Source organism: Protopterus annectens, chromosome 8.part0 (genome assembly GCF_019279795.1).
Source record: "Protopterus annectens isolate FY-2018-M chromosome 8.part0, PAN1.0, whole genome shotgun sequence".
Lineage (NCBI taxonomy): Eukaryota > Metazoa > Chordata > Ceratodontiformes > Protopteridae > Protopterus > Protopterus annectens.
Genome location: NC_056741.1, coordinates 1,711,354,332 through 1,711,378,045, shown reverse-complemented (window position 1 = coordinate 1,711,378,045; position 23,714 = coordinate 1,711,354,332). Strand labels below are relative to the sequence as shown.

Genomic DNA, 23,714 nt, shown 5'->3' with positions numbered 1-23,714 from the left:
GGTATGGGTATGCTTAATGTAATATATTCTCAGTCAAATGTGATTCTACAAAGAGTTTTCAATCATATTTGCTAAGTGATTTGTGATTCTATGAAGTATAGTATAGTCATTCTGACTGAATAGGTGTGTGTATGTGTGTGTGTATATATATATATATATATATATATATATATATATATATATATATATATATATATATATAGTACACCAAACATGTCCAGCACTATAATAAAAAACAAATAGTCGGCCGTTTTGGAAGAAAGGCTTTATTTAAGCCAGAAACAGTCTGCCCCCACAGACCGGTTTCGCTCTAACTGAGCGTCATCAGTGTTGTACAGCAGTATGAGCTCACCACGCATATATGCGTGTTACCACATTCACATTTCGTCTCTCTTAAAGAGATAGTCTGCAAATACTACTCAAAAGTGAAAAACATATATAATGGTATTTAATCCATTATTAAACTAATATTGAAGATGTTAAAACAATATTCATTTTATACCAGTATCCCATTCATTACACATTAAAGAGGCCCCCCAAAAAACACAATATGAAATATATGTTTTTATATTATATTATACTAATATTAAACCTAAGACTAGAATACTTATGCATAGACACTTGCACCAATACATATGTCTGCATAGATAAACCTAAATAATACACAATCAAAATAAATATGCATAAATACATAATATATGCAGACATGCATACTAATATTGCAAAAAATATATTTTTTGTATGTATACACACAAATACAAAAATACCAAAAACCAATTGGATGTAGCCTAAAAATGCATTAACCAAAGAAGAAATAGTTACCAATGGTCATTTAGACCTGGCTTGAATAAAGCACCTAAATTTACTATCCATCTACGTTCTTTATTAGTTAATACCTTATGTTTAAGTACATCCCCTTTGATCACATCATTTACTTTATCAATACCAACAAAAACAAAGTGGGCTGTAGGGTGATTTAAAATGTGCTTATATAATGCACTTCTCATCCTCTTGCATTTTATATCACTAAGATGGGTGGCAATCCTTTGTTTTAGATGACACGAAATTTGTCCAATATAAAATGAACCACATCTACACAAAGCCATATATACCACCCATGATGTACTACATGTGACAAAGCTCCTAATATCATATACCTTACTAGTGTTGGCTGAAGTAAATGTAGTAGTCTTTGACATCAAATTGCAATATTTGCAGTGTCCACAAAAAGTACTTTCCTTCCTAGAAGAATCCAATATTGTGGGGGTAAAACCCTTTTTATAGTGTGACAAATATTCCCCTAAATTTTTGCCTCTCCTATATCCAAACTGGCACCGATTATCTAAGATTGTATGTAATAATGGGTCATTATGTAAAATAAACCAATATTTATCAATAACCTGCCTAATTAGATAAGTATTGGTAGCATATGTGGTGATGAACCGAATATTTTCACCCTTCTGCATTTGCTTTGGTGCATCTACACAATCTTTTAAAAGTAAATCCCTTCCCAGGGATCTACTAACATCAAAAGCCTCTTTTACATTACCAGTTTTGTAACCCCTAATTTTAAATCTTAAGGATAAATCCTTAGCCATTATGTTGTAATCATTCATATCAGAACAGATAGTCTTAATTCTCCTAAATTGTGCCTTGGGTATGTTCCTAATTGTATGGGGAGGGTGGCAACTAGTAGCATGTAATATAGAATTTTTTGAAAAAGGTTTTCTATATAAAGAGGTTATAATAGTGCCATCAATTGCCTTAGTGACACTTACATCCAAAAAATCTATTGTGAATAACTCAAGCTTCCCAACAAACTTGATTCCAAACTTGTTGGAATTTAAATATTCTTTAAACTCCAACCAACTCTCTACGTTGCCTCTCCATACAACCCAACAATCATCTAGGAACCGTCGCCACATGACAAGTTGTTCAAAAAAAGGGAACTGAGTGTTATAAATCAATAATTCCTCCAGGTAGCCCATAAATAGGTCAGCATATATAGGCGCAAAAGTCGCCCCCATAGCTGTCCCCTAAACCTGTACATACCATTCATTATTATATTTGAAAGCATTGTGCTCAAGCACTAGTTTAAGTAAAGAAACCAAGAAGTTCTTTTCACCCATTGTATAGAGTCCCGATCTCTGTATCCAAAATTCTACCGCCTCTATACCACCAGAGTGCGGAATACTGGTATACAGAGATTGGACATCTAAAGTCCCAAGTTTACTGTCAAAGGACAATTGTAAATCTTCCATCAATTTCAAGAACTGCTTGGTATCCTTAATCCTAGCTCTCACCTGCACTAGTAAAGGTTTTAATTTGCTTTCCAGGTACTCAGATAATGGTTCTGTCAAAGAACCTCGACCTGAAACTATGGGTCTACCTGGAGGATCATGTAGTTTTTTATGTATTTTTGGCAGAATGTTGGACATTCAACCTGCAGCTGTTTAACCAGCTCAGAACCAATCCAATTCTCACATACTGCCTGCTGTAAAAATGTATCAACAACACATTTAAATTCTGACGTAGGATCAACATGCAAATGGCTATAGAAATTAGAGTCACTCAACTGTTTAATGGCTTCAGCATCATATTTATTCTTGTCCCAAATCACCACTGCACCCCCCTTATCTGCTTTAGTAATTACAATCTGGAAATTTTGCATTAATCTATCCAAGGCCAATTTTTCTTCTCTAGATATATTGTGATTTACATTTCTGAAAATTTCACCCTGCCTAGTTTGTAAATCTTTTAGCACCATTTGTTCAAATATTTTTACATTACTATTATATACTGGTGTAAAATTAGATTTCTTAAACATAAATTCACTTTTAGCTGCAGATGTCAGTTTAACTGCTTGGTTAGCAAAATAACATTTTAAATTAAGCAATCTACTAAAGTTCTTTATATCACAAACTGTATCATATTGTGATAAATAAAAAGAAGGCACAAAGTTTAATCCCTTATGTAGCAGTTTTAATTCAGAAAAGCTGAACTGGTAGTTAGTCAAATTAACCACAATATCATTGCTATCATAGATATTATTGTTATCAAAAGACAAAGCAGAAACCGGTACTGTGGGGCTAACCCCCTCAATAGAACCTAAATGTCCATATGAGTTCTTATGTTTCCGGCCCCCCCTCCTAAAGGGGTTTTGGATTTTTTAGAAAAAGGTGATTCAGGCGAAACCATTGTTGTAGATTCGGATTCCACCTCAGTATCCGTATTTGAATAACCTGATGACCCATCAGAGGTACTTGTAGTAGTGTGCTTTAAAATGGACCGCACCCTTTTACGTTTGGGTCTTATTTGTTTTTCAGTCCCAAAATGCACTTCCTTTCTTTCCCTTTTCCAATTGAACACTTTGTCATTCTTAAAGTCATTGATATCTCTATGAAACTTTTTCATTTTACGTGCACTCAGTTCAGCCTCATGTTTATCAATGTCCTCCATAAACTTTTTATGCAAGTTTTGATATTCTGGCATGGATTCAAACCGCAAAACATTCCCCTGACATTCATTTAACTCAGCAAACAAACTAGAAAGCTGCTTCTCATAGTACTCAATGAGTAGCGCCATAAACATATTCGAGGCCGCCAACTGTGTGTCACGCCATTTTTTAACAAACTCAGAGTCATCTTTGCCCAAGCCAGGCTCCAAACGCACTCGCAAACCTCTCGGTACAATCTCGGCCTTCAAATAAGCTTTTAACAACTTATTGTGCCACACCATAGAACGTACCTTCTTAGTCAGATCACATAGCCTTCTAAACTGCATCATAATCCCTGTATTCGCCTCCGTACCAGTATTAGAACGAGCATTACTGTCACCCGCTTCTGGTAAAGTGAACATCGAAACATCATCCTTATCTTCCGTAAGATGTTGTAGGAAAGATTTAAAATCACGCCCAACTGCCATCCTAGTAGCAACTGTAATCTACCAAAACCATAAGCCGAATGCCCCAACGCCAAATCACAAGTGTAGGTCTCTAATCGAAGAAACAGCACAGGACACCAACAAAATATTCAAAAGTTCCAAACCATCCGTGCTCGTATACTTCACAGTGCCCGAGACAAAATACAGTACACCAAACATGTCCAGCACTATAATAAAAAACAAATAGTCGGCCGTTTTGGAAGAAAGGCTTTATTTAAGCCAGAAACAGTCTGCCCCACAGACCGGTTTCGCTCTAACTGAGCGTCATCAGTGTTGTACAGCAGTATGAGCTCACCACGCATATATGCGTGTTACCACATTCACATTTCGTCTCTCTTAAAGAGATAGTCTGCAAATACTACTCAAAAGTGAAAAACATATATAATGGTATTTAATCCATTATTAAACTAATATTGAAGATGTTAAAACAATATTCATTTTATACCAGTATCCCATTCATTACACATTAAAGAGGCCCCCCATTTTTTATATATATATATATATATATATATATATATATATATATATATATATTTATTTCATGGCCTTCATAATTTTTAGCATGCTTTTCCTTTCTTTTGCATATTTTAAGTGGTCGTTTCACTGAATTTTCACTTCATAGGCTGTGAGCTCTTTCTTGACATGCCCCTGTAATTACCTGTTCATTATGATTTATTGCTCTTAGTTCTAAACTCTCATATTCATAGTAAGTACATTTCACATAAGTGGTGCATTTGAATTCTATTTCAGGCTTTTTACAGTCTCATTGTGTATTCTGGGTTGATTCTAATTTCTTTCTCCTATTTTTCTTGCCTAGTCTTTCCCTTTCTGCCTCTAGCTACTTCTCCTTTTCCAAACTCAGGTAATTCATATCTCATCCTTCTGTGGTATACCTCTCAGTAGATCCACACTACTTAATGTACTTACTTGAATCATGATTGTAGCATTGGCATGTTTAGTTAAGTGTAGATTATCTTCCTAATTGCAACAACTGTGCACTTAATCGTGTAATTTAGGTACCTCAATTATTCATTTGATTGTATTATTCTTGCTTGTAAACCCCAGACGGAGCCTGATAATCTGCTTGGTTCAGTACCCCCCCACCCCCGTCAACAAATACATAAAATAAACGTCTGCTATCTTTTTCTTTAAGAATAAATGGAATTTTGTTTGGGACATTATTAGTGACAGAGTTCTGTTCTTCTAAATTTATTAAATTTTTTATTTTACATTTGTTGACCAGGCTAGTCTAACTGGATACATGTCCATTTTCAGTAGAGGCCCGGGGAGAAAATTTCCAAGCAGAAACAATGACAAAACAAACAAAGAAATACAGTATAAAGAAATATTAAAGTGAGTAATGGTACTTTTTTTTTACATAAGGGTGAGGTCAAATTATAGAGTCCTTTAGTAAATATAAGCTAAGAAAAAAAATACAAAGAGCAAAAATTTGAGAGAGCACAATGAACAATAATGAATGAGATTTAAAAATACATTTTTTTTTTTTAGGTTCAATAATAGAAGTCGCTTGAGTTCTAAAAAGGAAGACCTTTTACAGGTAGGCAACATAGAAAAGAGGACTAGAGAAGTGAAGAGAGAGAAATGTTTAACCTTATTCCAGTACTTTCATAATAGTAGTAGGCTTTATATCAATAACATTTTGAAAACTATTACTATCGGGCCAGTATTCCATGGTGAAGCACCCTGTCTTTCAGAAAATCACCTTTATCTGGCAAACTGCTTTAATATTTTGCTTTCCTGAAAAGTTCTGAGTGAGGCTTGAAAGCTCAAAACAAATGTACTCTTACTACTACTAGTGTGTATGTACACACACACACACACACACACACACACACACACACACACACACACACACGTACCAATTTCATTAGATACTAAATACCAGATAATGCACTTCAGATAAAAATCTGAGCTTTCGTACAGTACCACTCAAATCAATACTTTAGAGAAGGTTTTATGAAATATACTACAGTGAACCTGGAAGGAAAGAATCTAATGTTGAAGATAATTGTCTGTAAGGTATGGGGCACAAGTATCAGTTGAAAAATAAAACCCAGAGCTGGCAGAACTGTAGGAGTAGAAAATGCTGCCTGTTTTATTTCTGGGATAATTCTCTCTTCTTCATCAAGCTTCAGTATTCAAGTAGATGTTTTGATAGCCACAAGTTTGAGTATGCTGTGATCTCAAGATGAATGCCTCACTGCTCTTTTTTTTTTTTCTTTCTTTAAGGTATTCAAAAATCTTCATCTTTTTATGGAGCACAAACAGGACGGTGATGATCTGTTTGACAGGCTGAATGTAAGTATGCCCATGCAAAAAAAAGTATTGCTTTTGTCTGTGCTGAATACAGATGTTTAAATGTCATGGAATGTTCATTTCTCAGCTTCTAAACAGGGAAAAAAGAATGCCTGTGGAGGAAATGAACCTTGCACCTGCTGTCTCAAACTGTCAGAACATTCCCCATCCAGAAACACAGGTGGAAGGATGTGAATGAATCCTAGAATCAGTGCTGACATGTTTTGTGCTAGAAAAAGGATGTGTATCTCATATACTTAATAACTAGAGCAGAGATGTGCTTCCTTAGGCTACCTTTTCTTCTCTTCTTCACAGGCTTTCTCTCATTTGTTTTCACATCTGTTGGAAAACAACACTGCATCATTCATTAGCTTGACATGATGGTTTATGCCCCATTTCACTTCCCTTTTTGCATATGTTCACTTTTTGTTTATTACTGCAGTGTATGCTGAATGTTATGACACTTTTTGTAGTTGGGATGCCAGTCATTTCAAAACACTTTAAAGGCAGATGTTGACAGTTTCGTTATCTGTATCTGTTCATTTCTTTGCTCTGTTCTATTTGAACTCTTAGGCCTTGTTTTAATTATCTGTTTTTCTTTCTTTCCATTTAAACAACTTTGCAATCATTTGCATTTTTTGAAGAAAATGAATTAATGTGAAGAAAAGTTCAGTTTAATTGTGACACAGAGCTCACATTTATCATTTATGTAAGACGGATACACAGTTGATGCATTTAAAAAGTCCACTTGTAGTGTAATTTACTCTGTATCTTGAATCGTTTGTGTCCTTTTTTTCTGAGGGTTCAGCATGCTTGTGTCCTGTCCTATTTCTCCCTTTGAATGTGTTTCCTTTGCTGACAGCTGCAGATGGACAACAGTCTTACTTGGGAAGAGAAGTGCAGAATAAAGCAAAATTTCCTTTCTTGCTAGAATTATTTACTGCTTCGCTGAAGGTTGGTCGTCGAGCTGGCATCTTGGCACCCCTAAAAAATCTACTGCCAATCATTAGCGGACCGGAGTTCCGCTATGGCGACCCCTAACCGGGAAAAGTCAAAAGAACAACATATAACTGGAATACATGTCTATTAAGTCACAGTCTGGCTTTCTTTCAGTTTCTCAACTGCAAAGACAGTGATATATGTGAGGAAGTATAATATGGAAAGGAAGTTAGACAATGTATTGGAAATCTGGTCTCCAAGTGATGATCATCTCTCAAGTTTTGCCTTAGTTTCAGGTTATTCATCTGTTCTGATGTATTTCTTAATTTGTCCTTAATCTATACTGTTGCAGCTACTGTTAGGTAAAGACAGCAATATTACTAATACTGTAGGGGGGAAAAATATCATAAATCTGTTTCTTATGAATGACCAAAGTAAGAGACTGCTACAGTGATTTACATATGATCTAAATGTATTTTACAAAGCATTTGACAGAACCTGGCATAAACTGCAATTAGGTTAACCTATCTGGTCCACACGTACAATGGTCTGTTTAGCTAACCTCTCTACAATCTGGAGATGACATTGTTATAAATGAAATGCATCTTGTCAATGGTTCAGAAAATTAATGTTCTTGGTCATCAGTCAGATGTGTTATTCGTGCTTGCAGTTATTGGTAATTCTAAAAAGCATGAGTAAAGACAAATTAACTGGGTCAGTTTTTATTACCTGACAAAGGCATTTGATCTGGTCAATCACTCCCTGCTACTTTAGTCCCTCAAGGGATAAGTGACCAAGCCCTTCTGTAGTTTAAAGATTGTATCTTAAGAAATGCTTTGAATTCCAGAATAAGCTTGTTTGCATATTCTACCTATCCCTTGCACAAAGACGTCACTCAAGGTTATCAATACCACCTCAGTATTACTCTCCATGTTCAAAACTCAACTCCCTAAAGACCTACCACATCTTCTGATAATTCTTTGTATATGTTCATTAAACAGCAGTTTCATTCTAATCTCAAAAAAAAGTGGGCTTTGGCACTTGGCAAAAAATATGCTCAGTCCCACCCAATTGGTTTATACTGGCTAGCAACAGTGAACTGAACCTCTTGGAACAACTGAGCACTTCTCCGTTGTCACTCCGACTGACCTTGATATTACAGGATCTCTGCCACAAGGCCCTACACATATAGGTTTACTGAGAATTTTGTCATTGTTTAATGTAAGCATATTTATCATGAAGAACCCTGCTGTGATTTACCTGTAATCAGTTAAGTCCATGACAGTAGGCAATATTGCATATGACAGTTATTTAGTCTGAAGAAATGGCAGACAACCTGTTTTACATGCATCTCTTTGTTAATTGCATTGTTCTCACTGTAACTGAAAATTAAACCCCGCATAAATGACTCTGAAGTTATACGGCTTTGTTCTGGCTCTAAACTGATTGATTGATGTCAGTTATAAATTGAATTGAGAGTGGGCAGTCAGCGCGACTTCGCTTCGCTCACCTACCCTACCTCCAATTCTCACCCATTCACCCCCTTTTACTCCTAATAATATACTTCCTACATACACATTTCATTGGTGACTCTTATTCCAAAACTCTCCCTAAATTATCTTACTACTACTATATATACTTCTATTTCTTGTTTCCTGCTTCCTTATCTCCGTTTAACTTTTTTGCCCCATTCTCAGCTATCTTTCTCCTTCCCATACTGCTTTGCACTATATCCATTTATAATCACAACCCTCCCTAATAGTACCTATCTATTCCACATTGTATCTTTTTTCCAAATTAACCCTAATTTCTTCTTATTTTGAATACATTATTATACTCTAGCCTTTAATATCCCTCTATTCCTTGCATTCCAGAAAAGGTACAGGACAATCTGCCTCTCTTCTTTTATAGAAAATTCTTCCGTCTTTACCTATTCTCTTCCAGCCTTTAGAATCTGTCTTCACTAAATCTCATACTATCCTGCAACTTCTTATTTCCTTCTTCATTGCTACTTCTCCACCACTTGACAGCTATAAAATACTGATTTCTGTACTTAATTATGCTACACTTCAGCTTATCCTCTATTCTTCTCCTTCTGCTTTGCCACCTTTCATTCTACCATGACTCAGTAATATCTCCCAACTCTCTTCTGATGTACCCATACTTCCCCTTTACACTCTCCATAAATTGCACCAAACCTATTTAATGTTGCCCTTTACCTTTAATCCAAATGTAGGATGATTAATTGCACTTCAACTCAAACCAAAACAAAATGAAGTGCAAGAATCCTCTCAATAAAAAAAGTATGCATAATTTCCCAATATATTAAAATCCTTCTAGGAGAAGATATTCATCCTAGGGCGGCCACGGTGGTGCGGCAGTTAGCGTTGTCACCTCACAGCAAGAGGTTCTCTGGTTCGATCCTCTGCTGGGCTGCCTTCTGTGTGGAGTCTGCATGACCTCCCTCTGGTCGCTTGGGTTTCCTCCCACATGCCAAAGACATGCTGTAGGTGGATTGGACACTCTAAATTCGCCTTAGGTGTGAGTGTGTGCATATGTGTGCCTTCTGTGGAAGGTTGGGCACTGGGCTGGCAACTCAACACTGCAAAACTCCACTGCCAATCATGAGCGGACAGGTGATCCACTGTGGTGACCCCTAACTGGGAAAAGCCGAAAGAAGAAGGAGAAGATATTCATCCTAATCCTGGCCCCACCTGTCTCAAAGAACATAATGATAATTCTCTCCCACACACTTCTCTAATCCAACAGCAGCCAATCCCCAACTCTGGTGATGTAATTTTTGCTGCAATAAATGTTAGAAGTGTAAGAAATAAACTGCTGAACTACGTGACTATATTACCCAACACAAGCCTGATTCTCTTGCTGTCACTGAAACTTGACTTAAACGCAACATAAATGACTCTGAAGTTATACTTCCTGCCTATAATATCATTCATAATGACTATATAAAGAGGAAAGGTGGTGGTATAGCTTTAATATTTCCCAGTACCTACCACATCTCCCCTTACAACGAACCAACATTCAGTTCAGCAGAGCTTCTTATTGCTTTCTGCAAAATAAATTATAAGCAAATATGTATTACTATCCTTTATACCTTTCCTGGCTACAGTACAGCAAAACTGGAAGATGCCCTACATTGGATAGCCATAACATTTCGACAAGAAAAAATATTACTAGGTGATGCATGTAAATGTAAATTGGTTGAACATAACTCTTAACTGCCTTACATCTATATGGTTTCACACAACTAATCATAGCTCCATACATTATAGCAAGACATCAAATTCTCTGTTAGACTGGATCCTGGTATCAGACACTAGCAAATACTCCACCACAGGTACAATGTCTGACACACTCAGTGATCATCTCCCAGTCTATATGACTAGACTTCTCACACATCAGTTAAACAGCATATTTATAAAACAACACATAACCTTTGCAAGTTTAACCTAGAAATGTTCATTACTACACTGTTATCTATTAACTGGAACTTCCTAAAAATCCTCAATTTAGGCATTGTTGTAATTGATATCAGTACAACTTTTCTGAATATTCCAAATATCCTAAATAGCCTTGCACCCCCTAGAAGGAAGGATGCTCAAAACAAATACTGCAATTTGGCTATCCAAAAAAGAGTAACATGCTAATGCAGGATAGAGAAAGCATGGAAAGAATGGCAGAAATATAAAACACATCAATATCTTGAAAACTTCAGAATGCTTCACAACTGTATCAAAAAGCAAATAAATTAATACAAAAACTATACTATAATAATTTTCAGAATAATACTAAACGCAAAACTAAAACATTTTGGACATCCATTAAAGAAATCCTATATCCCAACTAAAAATTCATCCCAAACTCCTTTCCTGATAACTCACCACTTGAAACTGCAGTACAGTTCAACTCTTATTTTACAAATTGTATAGCATCTCTAACCAAGGATTCCCCAACATCTAATCCCAGCCCTTCCCAGCAACCACATATCACTACGTCCACTTCCACCTTCAAACCTGTGCCCACATCCTATATGAAACTACTCTTAAGCAAACTTAAACCATGCTCTTCTTCAGCTTATGACCTTCCAAGTGAGTGCCTAAAAATAGCAGCCAATAGCATGGCCTATCCTGTTTCAATCCTTACAAATGGGTCCGTCTAAGAATCCCACTTTCCATCTCTCTGAAAAAAGATGCACATTATCCTTCTGCACAAAGGAGGGAATTCAACAGACATTGATAAGATTTCTGTAGGTCTAAAATATATCATCCCTCGACAAAATACTTGAAGACTGTATTCAAAATTAATTGCCCATCTCCTGCAGGAAAATCCCCTGTCCTCTATACAATATGGTTTCTGTACTTCACATAGTACTAGCACTGTTCTTCTAACCTACTTGTCTAAAGTCTTTGACACAGTTTGCCACAGCAAGCTTCTACCTCTCATGTCCTCACTAGGTCTGTCTCAGCCTACCCTTATGTGGTTCAAAAGCTACTTGTCCAATAGGTATCAGTCAGTAAAATGTCAATCCATGGTCTATCCTTACCTCCCAGTCACCACCTGTGTACCACAAGGTTCTACCCTTGGTTCCCTCCTCTTTAACATTTTCACCAACACACACTATATTTCCACATAACAGCCACCCTAATACAATACTCACCACCCACCAATAGGAGAAAATGCTGAGAGAAGAAAGGAGCCACTTTTGAGACTTTAAGTATTTTTCCTCTGTTTATTTGCTAAGTTTTTCTGCATAGCCGCCTATTTTGAGCATTTTCTGGCTTGTTAAATTTGATTTCTGCATTAGTAACTGTATTTAGAGCACAACCTAGAGCTGTTTACTGAATTTCCTGTTTGCACTTATTTTTAAAATCGTTTTTTTTTCTCGAAACTCGCATTTTATCTGTCTTTGGCCTTGCACTCTTGTGTGGGGTCATTTACTGAACTGTTATAACTTGTTGATACTTGTTAACCTCTGCTATCTCTGAAAAAACAAAAAAACAAAAAAAATCTTGCTTTTTTCCCACTTTTCTAAGATTTAAAAAAGTTCAGTTACAGGCTTGCTGTTCTTGAACTGTTTGTAAGTTTCTGTGAGGCCATTTTTTGCTTGGGCTAAAGGAAAGTCTCTCTGTTGATCAGTGGCAGTGAAAAACATTGAGCAGCCTTGCCCTGCCCCTGTGGGAGTGGTTACTGACTTGAAACTGTAGTTTTATTGGCCATTTTGGGTCAATTCCAAAACTCCTTCATCTTCCTCTCTTAAAACCCTCTTTTGCGAGGTTTTGCGCGTTTTTGAGCATAGCGCAACAACGGGCAGCGCCACCTAATTGGGTTTAAACTATTCCTGGCTCCACAAAGTCTGCTCTTCACATTTTCCCTTAGAACTTCTCTATCTCTCAATTTAAACACCATATTCTCATTCTAAGGCCCTTCACTGGTCCAATTAATTAATCCTACAAGTTAGCACTATTAAACCATAAGCACTACTTACTCTTATACTCTCTACAATTACCCTGTCCTCTATTGGTCTGTCTTAAATTCAGTTTCCCTATTACTCTAGCATGTCCAAAGGTCAGTCAATGGTTTCCTCTCCAGTCCATCTGGTGAATCTGGGAATTTTGAGGCAATGTTACAACTGTCTCATGTACACGGACAACCCTTTCCTCCTCCAAACAGGTTCAAATATATGTGAGAGATGCAACTATTTAGCCAAACTGGAGGCTGAGCTCTCTCATCTCAAAACTGGTGTAACCAGTCAGGAGGAGAAGGTAACCTCATACAACACAATTCCAGTATCACATAGTCCCACCACATCAGCGAACCAAACACATAAATACACAAAACATACTGGAGGCTCTAAATAAAAATCTACCTAAGCAACAGAGACCTCCAAAGCAGACATCCAAGCAAACGCTACCTCAAAACAAAACACACACAACACATAACCCACAAAGTCAGTGTGCCAAGCAGCCACAGCCCTTAAGGCTGAATAACACACCTGATACTCTTGTTATAGGTAACTCTATTGTCAGACACATTGACGTCCCGCTCACCAGGCTGAATAAAGAGAAGGTCACAGTGAGCTGCCTTTCGGGTGCTAGGATCAGACACATAACGCAAGCACTCAGGTCACTCCAAAGCAAATACAAATATGACAGTCATTGTACATGCTGGTGTGAATGACCTGAGACGTACCTCCCTGGATTACATGAAAAGAGACATAGAGGAGCTCTCTGATCATGTAGCCGAGGCTGGTATGACCCTGACCTTTAGCAGCATCTTACCCTCACCTAGAATGATGCCACAGTACAAAGACAAAATGATCGATTTTAACAATTGGCTAAAATTTTGGTGTCATTCAAAGGGGATCCAGTGTCTGTCAGCCTGGGATGACATGCTCGACAAGCCACGTTGCTTCGCTAGGGACGGCTTGCACCTGTCACCACTGGGCTTTCGGATATTGGCAAAGGCTCTTGCCACCCCCATAGTGCCTTTTTTAGGCAAGGCTCAAAAGTCAAACCCACCCCCATAGACAGCACAAGGAACAAGAAACTAAGGGTAATGCTGCTAAACGCCAGAAGTCTTAACCTCAAGATGCACGCACTCGAAGCTCTCCTCAGTATGGAGAACATCGATATCTGTGCAGTGACAGAAACCTGGTTCAAGGCTCCAGAGAGCACCCCAGCACTACCATGCTATACCTCATATCATGCTTTTCAGCCCCAAAACCCAGACCGAACCACAAAAGGATGGGGAGTTTCCATATTTATCAAGGATATCCACACCTCCAGGTTAGTGGCATTGCATGATGTATCGGAGACCATCCATGTGCAACTAACAGTGGGCAAGACTGCTTTTCAGTTTATAGCATCCTACAGACCACCCTCTCAAAGTCAGGAATCCCATTCGGCTTTCCTGAAAACATTGGAGAACATGAAGATCTCTCCGAACACCATTATATTGGGCGACTTCAACTACCCAAACATTGACTGGAAGCACTACTCAAGCCCCAGCACCTTAGCCCAAAGATTCCTGGAAATTATAAACTCAAATGCTATGGAACAACTAGTCACCACTCCCACAAGAGGGGACAACATACTAGACCTGATCATTACCAACATGGGGACTCTATGCTCCACACTAGAAGTATATCCCTCATTGGTAAGATCAGACCATAAATTAATTTCACTGGATGTCCACATCCCGACCCCACCCCCAGCCCAGAAAACCACAGTGAAAAACTTCTCAAAAGCGAACTGCTCACTTCTCAAAACTGAAGTGGAATTCTTCAAGGCCTCAGGGCCAGTGGAAACTACAGCCCAAACTGCAGAATCCTATATAAATGCATTCTACGGACATCTCCAGGAATGCATGGATCATGCTATCCCAAACAAAACCAAGACCCAATCATCCAAAGGCAGGCATCCAGTCTGGTGGACCCCTGCCATAAATAAACTGTACAACAGAAGGAGGAAGCTACTACTTGATAGAGCAAAATCCCTAATAGGGAAGGCATCTCTGATCAGTACTAGCAAAAAATTACGATCCCTCATAAAATCCTCCAAGGCCAGCTTCGAGAGAAAAATTGCACAGGACACCAAAGACAATCATAAGGCTATTTTCAGTTCTGTTAGACACCTGGGATGCAACTCTCAGACTTGTTCTGAGTTGATTCTAAACGACAAAAAATACACTGATCCCACAGACATCACCAATATCCTGGCAGACAGGTTCAGTGCAAACTTCTCCCCCCCCCCCAAAAGAGCAAGTATCTATCCCGGCAGAGGGCTGCCTTCCAAACATCTCAGATACTCAGGTGAAGGCTGCCCTCTCCAAAGCAAAAAACACTGCTTCCATGGGACCAGATGGCATCCCAGGTTGCGTCTTACATGAACTACAAGTGGAACTAATCCCTCAAATAAAACAGCTATACAATCTCAGCCTCACTACAGGATGTGCCCACAGAATGGCGTACAGCAACAGTGGTCCCACTCCACAAAGGTGGAGCCTCTACGGACCCTGGAAACTATCGCCCCATAAGCCTGACTAGCTTAGTCTGCAAGGCTATGGAGAGGATCATCATGGAGCTCATAAAGACATTGGGGACCTACAGACACTAGATCCTACCCAGTTCGGCTTTGTCAAGGGCAGATCCTGCCTTTTGAACCTGGTTGACTTCTTTGAAACAGTCACCAAAGCCATAGATGAAGGGAAGGTAGTCCACACAGCCTATCTGGACCTTGCAAAGGCATTTGACACAATACCCCACTCGGGCATCATAGATAAGCTATCCAGCTTAAATATAAACCCCTATGTCACAAGAAGGGTCGCAAACTGGCTCAAAGACGGAACCCACAGAGTGAGAGTTGCTGGAGCCATGTCAGACTCGAAACCGGTCACAAGTGGCATCCCACAGGGTTCTGTCCTGGGACCACTCTTGTTCGGTATATACTTTTCCGAGGTACAGGCAAACGTGGGAGGACTATGGCTCACCAAGTTCGCAGACGACTGCAAACTGGGCGCCATAATCAACTCTCCAGCTGACACAAACATCCTTCAAAAAGGTCTCACAGAGACAGATAACTGGTGCCAGCGCCATGGTTTAAAGCTAAATGCCAAAAAATGTATAGTCATACCCTTTGGCATAAACAATGTGCCCACAAATTACCACATAGGCGGAAACCCATTAAGTACAGAGAAAGTTATTAGGGACCTGGGGACCCAAGTTGATAGCAATCTCTCCTTTGAAAACCACATTGCCAAAGTGGTTAGAAAGACCTTCTACATAGCCCTCCTCATCACGAAGGGTTTCACATCTAGATCAAGAGAGGTAATCGTGCCCCTTTATTCATCCCTCATCAGGCCCATCATAGAATACAATGCCCCTTTTGGGATGTACCATAATTGACACCTGCAGCAATTAGAAAGACCCCAAAAGTATCTCACCAAGAGGATCAAGGGTCTCAAACAGATGCCATATGCTGCTCGGTTAAAAAAACTCCAGCTCTACTCAGTTGCATACCGCCTACTTCGAGGCAATCTATGCCTGACATACAAAGCTATGTCAAATCCAGAATTAATGGACATGCTCCACCTAAGTAAATCTAAATCCCTTAGAGCCACACGCTCGAGGGACTTGAACCTCAGCACAGAAATAAATAGAACTTGCTGGAGGGACAGGTTCATAACCCAGAGGCTCCCTTCGCTCTGGAATAGAATTCCAGTTCATGTGAGGCAGAGCACCTCACTGAATCTCTTCAAGAAGAATCTCGATAAGTGGATGGGGGATCGTAGGTTTGTCCCAGGGATTACTCCCGTGTCACTATTAGACAGAGGCACAGTAAACTAAACCTTAAAAAGGGCACAGTATACTCAAATCAAGGGAGGTGGCTTAAGCCATACAGAATCGGGCTAGGCTTATAATTGCCCCAGGGCAGATAGCCTAGTATGAACCTATGAACCTAAGATGATTCCACTCTCATGTGCACATCTGACAACATGGTTACACCTTCAAAAATTATATTAACAGCCACTAAGACATGGCTTCATAACTTACAACTCATGCTCAACCCATAAAAAGATGAAACTACTACTATTTCTCCCCAAATGCCTCTCTCATGAAAAAAAACACACTTTAAAGAGCCCTCTCTTGATAATATAACCACTGAAGTCACTTCTCAAAGCAAACTATTAGGTGTCATAGTGGATGATGATCTTGCATTCGACTGGCATAGTGCATAAGAAAAAAATCATCAAAAATAAAGGATGTTTTACAGAGCCAAAAACTTTCTCACCGATGCAACTAAAACTGCACTTGCCACTACTTATTTCCTCCCCTACATCTTTATGGTGCTCTCATTATTACTAACCTCTGCACTTCACAAACATTTAAATGTGAACAGTGCTAAAGAAAGCTGCTAAATTTGCAGCACATACCTCTTTCATAACCCACCACTGTATAGTACTGAAGAGCCTTACTTGGTTAGAACTGTCACATCAACTAACGTATAAACAACTTAATACCTATAAAATTATCCAGGATCCATCTGCCTGTCCATCACTAAAAAACATTCTACACAACTATGTTATAAGTTTGTTATTGTGATCCAGTGACCAAAAACTCCTGTCTGTCTACAAACCTATCTAATCTGCCGGGCATTGTCTGTACTCGTACAAGGTTGCTAAGGCCTGCGACTCCTTACCTGTATCCATCAGGTCTCTACCCTCCTTCCCATATTTCAAAACCAGTCTGAAAGACTTCCTAGCTAAAACCTGATTCTGTTCTTGCTCAAAACCAAGATAAACTATGCCCTAAATGTGAGCGAGTACCTTTTCATTCCTTAAACCTCCTTACTCTCCCTTCTTCACTTACTTCCTTACTGCTAATTCTCTTACCTAACTTTCTCTTTAAATATACCATAAACCTGTTTTTCCCTCAATTCATATTGCAAGTTCTATTTGTATTAGACTAACTTACCTTTAATTTCTCTACGAGCTGTCCATAGGTTCATAGGTTGGTACTAGGCTGTCGGCCCTAGGGCCTATGCAAGCCTAGCCATAACAATTCCCTGGATATTTCCTCCCACAATATTTACTTTTCTGGGCCCCTGTCTAGCAGGGCGACTGACATGATCCCCGGGGTGAATTTCCTATCTCCCATCCAATCATCAAGGTTCCTTTTGAAGAGGGCCAATGAGGCACTCTGCTTGACATGTATGGGCAGTCTATTCCAGAGTATGGGGAGTCTCTGGGTCAGGAACCTATCCCTCCAGCATGTTTTGTTCATTGTGATGACAAGGTTTAGATCCCTAGAGCATGTGACTCTGAGGGATTGGGATTTCTTTAAGTGGAACGTGTCCAGTAGCTCAGGGTTTGACATGGCCTTGTATGTTAAGCAGAGATCGCTTCTGAGTAGGCGATATGCCACAGAGTATAGCTGGAGTTTTTTTAGATGGTCAGCATATGGCATCTGCTTTAGGCCTGTGATTCTTTTAATGAGGAATTTCTGTGGCCTTTCTAGCTGTTGTAGATGTCTTGTGAGGTACATACCAAATTGGGTATTATACTCTATAATGGGTCTAATGAGGGATGAGTACAGTGGGGCAATGACCTCCTTTTTTTTCTGGATGAAAAGCCCTTAGTGATGAGGTGTGCCACATAGAAGGATTTCCCGACTGTTGTGGCGATGTGGTTATTGAAAGTGAGACCACTGTCCACCTGTGTCCCTAAGTATCTCATCACACTTTTGATGTTTAGCGTCCTGCCACCTGTGTTGTAATTCATGGGTACATGTTTTTTTTCCAAAGGGGATAACTATACATTTCTTGGCATTAAGCTTGAGACCATGGCTCTGGCACCAGGCAACTGTTTCTTTAAGGCCTTTTTGTAGAATATCCCACATCATTTGGGGATTCAATAATGACTCCCAGTTTGAAGTCATCTGCAAACTTTGTTAGCCAGAGTCCCTTAGTGTTGGCCTGTACTTCAGACAAGTAGATGCCAAACAAGAGTGGTCCCAGGACTGAACCCTGAGGCACTCCACTTGTCACTTGTCTGGAGCTGAATTTGGAGTCAGCTATTTTTACAGTCTGGGTTCTGTCAGTAAGCCAGTTGGCAACCCATCGAGTGATGTAGGGATTTATGCCCAGCTTAGTAAGTTTATCTGTGATTCCAGAGTGAGGGATGGTGTCGAAGGCCTTGGCGAGGTCCAGATAGGCTGTGTGGACCACCTTACCCTCGTCCACAGCTCTGGAGACTGATTTGAAGAAGTCACTCAGATTCAGGAGACAAGATCGGACCTTCACAAACCTAAACTGGGTGGAGTCCAGTGTTTGAAGGTTGCCAATGTCTTTGTTTATAAGTTCCATAATAATGCATTCCATGCCCTTGCAAATCAGGCTTGTCAGACTGATGGGACTAGTTTCCGGGATCCAAGGCGGATCCTCCCTTGTGGAGCGGGATAACTGTAGCTGTGCGCCACTCAGTGAGCACGAAGCCTGAGGTGAGGCTATGATTAAACATGACACTCCAGTTCATTTTGTAGTTCATGTAGTACACAGCCTGGGATGTCATCTGGTCCCATGGATGCTGTATTCTTAGATTTGGAGAGTGCCGTTTCTACCTGTGTGGCCATGATTATTGGAATTTGGCAATCTTTTGGTATTGAGATGGGCCCTTTAGGGGGTGAGAGGGGGTGAAGTTGGCACTAAATCGATCTGCCAGGATTTTGGCAATATCCTTGAGATCAGTATATTTAATGCCATTCCGTTGTAGCTCAGAGCAGATCTGAGCATTGCCATTTAGATTCTTGACATAACTATAGAATGCCTTGTGGTTGTCTTTGGAATCTTTGGCAATTTTGTTTTCGTAACTAGCTTTTGAGGATTTTATGAGGGATCTCTGCTTCTTACTGAGGCTGGTGAGGGAGTTTTTTGCATCCTGGGATTTTCCTTTTTTCTGCAACAGTTTCTTCCTTCTGTTGTATAGTTTGTTTATAGCAGGGGACCACCAGATTGGCTTCCTTTTTTTTGGAGAAGAACATCTTGGTTCTATTTGGGATGCCACGATTCATGCACGCGTGGATGTGCTCACACAGTGCCTTAGTGTAGGATTCTGCAGTCAAACTTCCAGATCCCGTCTGCATGGGTGTTGCAAAGTTTGTCACTTCTGACTTCATTAGTATGAAGTTGGCTTTGGAGAAGTTTTTTTAAGGAGGTTTCCTTACTGGGGGGTGGGGGTGGGATGTGGATGTCAAAGGTGATTTGCTTATGGTCAGACTTGACCAATGAGGGGGTGACCAATGGTGTGGAGCATCTATCTCCCATGTTGGTAATGACCAGGTCTAGGATATTGGCTCCCCTGGTGGGACAATGGATTGGTTGATCCAGGGCATTGGAATTTATGAATTCCAAGAACTGTTGGGAAAAGGAGTTGGTATCCGAGTAGTTTTCCCAATTAATGGCAGGGTAGTTTAAATCACCCAGTATTAGGGTGTTTGGTTGTATCTTAATATTTTCCAGTATGTTTAGAAAGGTGTAGTGAGAATCTTGGGGCATGGTGGGGGATCTGTAGCAAGCTTCAATTTCTCTGAGTATTAAATTATTGTTATATACCATGTATCAATTTTTATCCAATGTTTTTATATCATGTCTAATTTGTCATAATTATTTCAAGTGTAAATACTTTTATTTTATTTTTGAAGATTATAAAATTATTGTTCATAAAATGTTTTGTAATAATTTGTAACTTTTCTCCCTGGGCCTCTGCTGAAAATGGCTTCTACCAGATCAGAATTTCCTGGTAATCAAATGTCAGTAAATAAATTACTTTGGTACTTGTGTATTATCACAACCAGATTCACAGCAACTCACTGCTGATATATTCTGGCAGCCCTTCAAGCTATCGTTTTGTTTGGGAAACCATTAGAACACTATAGCAGGCTTCTGAAAACATGTTTTAAACTGTATGTTTCTTTGTCCTCTTTTTTTTAATTTGTGTTTTTGGTTCTAAATGAAGTACATATGTATATTTTTATCAATGTATTATTAATAGTAAATGCTTCATTTCTCTGGCATCTACATTTTCTGTATTTTCGTAGAATGTCCTGATGTTTACCTCATATTTTTTGGATCATTCCTAATAAAATGTGTTTTGTGACAGTCGTTGAAGATTGAAGTCCTTAAGTAATGACATACCTTTGAATGTACATTTCATATAATTCAAGAGAATGCATGCTAACAGAAACCATGTTATTCTACCAACTTTACCAAGTTTATAAGAACAGTGTTTAAAAATCTGTTGCTGATTTGTTAAAATCTAATGTGTCCCCCACCATAATTTTTGTCCAGATTTCTTGAACTTGGAGGTTTTGAGGCATGTGTAACACACTTTTACAGACATAATGTTGTTCAGCCAAAATAGGAAATATTTCTGATGTAGCTCATCGATGGTGAGCTACTGACATTAGGTCTTGATGGCATTAGTGTTAGGGGCTGTACCAGCATCATTCTTTCTTTTTTAAAAAAAATATTCTTTTATTTTGTTATAAACTGCACGAGGGATAACAACAATTAAAAAATTACTGTGATCATACGATGTCACATGACAAGTGAAATACTAAGTAAACTGAAAGCAAACTTGAGTATGAACAGGATTTTCAGCAGGAAAAATAATGATCATACAGTACGACTTGCATGGCGACTAACAACTTTTTAAAACATGATTGTTATCAATCTCCATATAATTTGTGTTATAAACATTACATCCTAAAAAAAAGTTGAATTTCCTTCCCAAACAAAACGATAGCTTGAAGGGCTGCCAGAATATATCAGCGGTGAGTTGAGTCACTGAGAATCTGTTTGCGATTACGTAAGTACCATTGCTTCTCGTATAACGAGTGGGAACCAACCACATACTAACCAGTGGGTAGTCCCTATGGCAGCACAGTAATTTCCATCGCATTGCTCTGCAAACAAAATTGAGCAACACAGTCGTGCAGTAAAACAAATACATTTGTGTTACACAGTGTGAAAAATCCTGCTAGTAATCACATCCCCTATGCAGTGTGAAAACCTGCTAACAAAATTCAGTTTATTGCAAAGACACTGTCAATCTCCTGCTAACTGTAGCTTGCACATCACTAGATCCCTTTATTTCACCACCTCCCCAGAGATGCTGTCAATCTCCTGCTAGTGGTACCTCACATATCACTAGATCCCTTTATTTCACCACCTCCCCAGAGATGCTGTCAATCTCCTGCTAGTGGTACCTCACATATCACTAGATCCCTTTATTTCACCACCTCCCCAGAGATGCTGTCAATCTCCTGCTAGTGGTACCTCACATATCACTAGATCCCTTTATTTCACCACCTCCCCAGTGACACTGTCAATATCCTGCTAATAAGTGCACACACAGAGCAGTAGCTCTTCTTACTATATTATGGCAATGGCTCCTGATTTGCAGGCATGTAAATGAGTCAAGTTTCTCTGGTCACTTTTTAACATGATGGCAGTCCACAATTGTCATTACACTGTATTAAGTAGATAATTAGTACAGTACAGTATACTGCGTAACCTGCAGTTATAGATACACAGGACTTCCTTCCATCCCAGGAATAGGACTGCATAGTCTGCAGAGGAGTACTAGCCATGTTATTGTGCCATTCAAGAAACGTGGGTGTTCTCAGTATGCTGCCGCATACCACCCATTTCCAGACTTGTGAAGCAGGATGGACAGCAGATGCATCCAAGACAACCGTGCAAGATGCCTTTACACATCTGCACTATTTTGTCTATAAATATCAGTGTGCATGTAAAGGGACTAATACCTATAACAAATGGTCGAAGGGGAAAGAGTTCATAGACTTGCTCAAATCATCTAGATGGCTTAGAAAGTGCTTGAAATTAGGATATTGTAATAACATGGTGTGCAAAAAGTAATGGTGAGTTTTGAAAATGGTGGGATAATTCAATGGTAGCTTGTCTCTTTTTTATTTGACTTGTGTTCATGCGCAAGCTACCTTTCAAGTCATTAGCTGAGTTCATACGCACTGTTATCTGCCTAGCAATAATGTAGTGGTTTGTCCAGTTGCAAACTTTTATCTTTCCAACTAATGTCTTTTGTCGGATCAGAAAAATGTTTGATTTTGTAGAGCAAATCTTGCTGCAGTGACAAAGTTGTGTGAACATATAGTAAAATTTATAAAAACTTTGCTGACAGTAAGGTAGAAGCAGTCACATTCAGCTTGGCAAATGTAATGCTACCTATTAAAAAGTCATTAATGGATTGTAAATAGAAACCAAAAGTAGTGACTGTTAACTGCTTCAGAAACGTACTTGAGGAAATCACTAAAGCATGTATGCTTTGTTAGTTCTTGTTTTTTTTTTCTATAGTCACAAATATTTTAGTATACAGAGTTCTGCTTCAGATGTATGATTAAGAAAAGATTTGGAAAATATCATGCCTTGATCACAAACTGAGAAAACTCTGATTACTATTAATTTGAAAATAAATAGTTTTCAAAATTTGAAGACAATATTAGTACACAATTATCAACCTTTGCAGTGCAAATCTTGAAAAAGTTTAATATTCAACTGATGCTCTGCAAATAAAAAAAAAAAAATAGCACACAATCATCAGCTTCTGCAGTGTAAAATGTGAAAATTGTAGGACTTTCTGTTCTGGAGAATTCATTTTGTTATATCAAAACTGACTTAACTGATGTCATAATTCTTTTGATTAAACTGAATTAAGTTTTACCCATTATGTTATCTTCCTCTATTTCCACATCAGCACACATTTACAGCCATGCACCGAAGATGTACATGTATTTTACATAGCACTTTTTGTGTCTAGAAAAAAATGCAGTTAATATTCCATTGCACCTTTTGTTAAAGCAGCAGGAAAAAACAGGTTAGGATATGGGGGGAAAAAACAATCAGCCTGTCTGAGAGAGAAACTTAAAGCAGTGTCACTGGACAAAATAGTTTTTACTTCATACA

At 38.8% G+C, this 23,714-nt stretch overlaps 1 protein-coding gene across 1 annotated transcript in view; it reads left to right on the top strand.

The window, feature by feature from the left end:
- Window positions 1–23,714, top strand: part of LOC122808552 (DNA topoisomerase 1-like) — an 859,013-nt gene that overhangs the window by 391,647 nt on the left and 443,652 nt on the right. Inside the window, exon 6 of the mRNA XM_044079506.1 lies at window positions 6,193–6,261. Coding sequence (XP_043935441.1) covers window positions 6,193–6,261 — 69 coding nt within the window. The remainder of the gene's footprint in view (window positions 1–6,192; window positions 6,262–23,714) is intronic.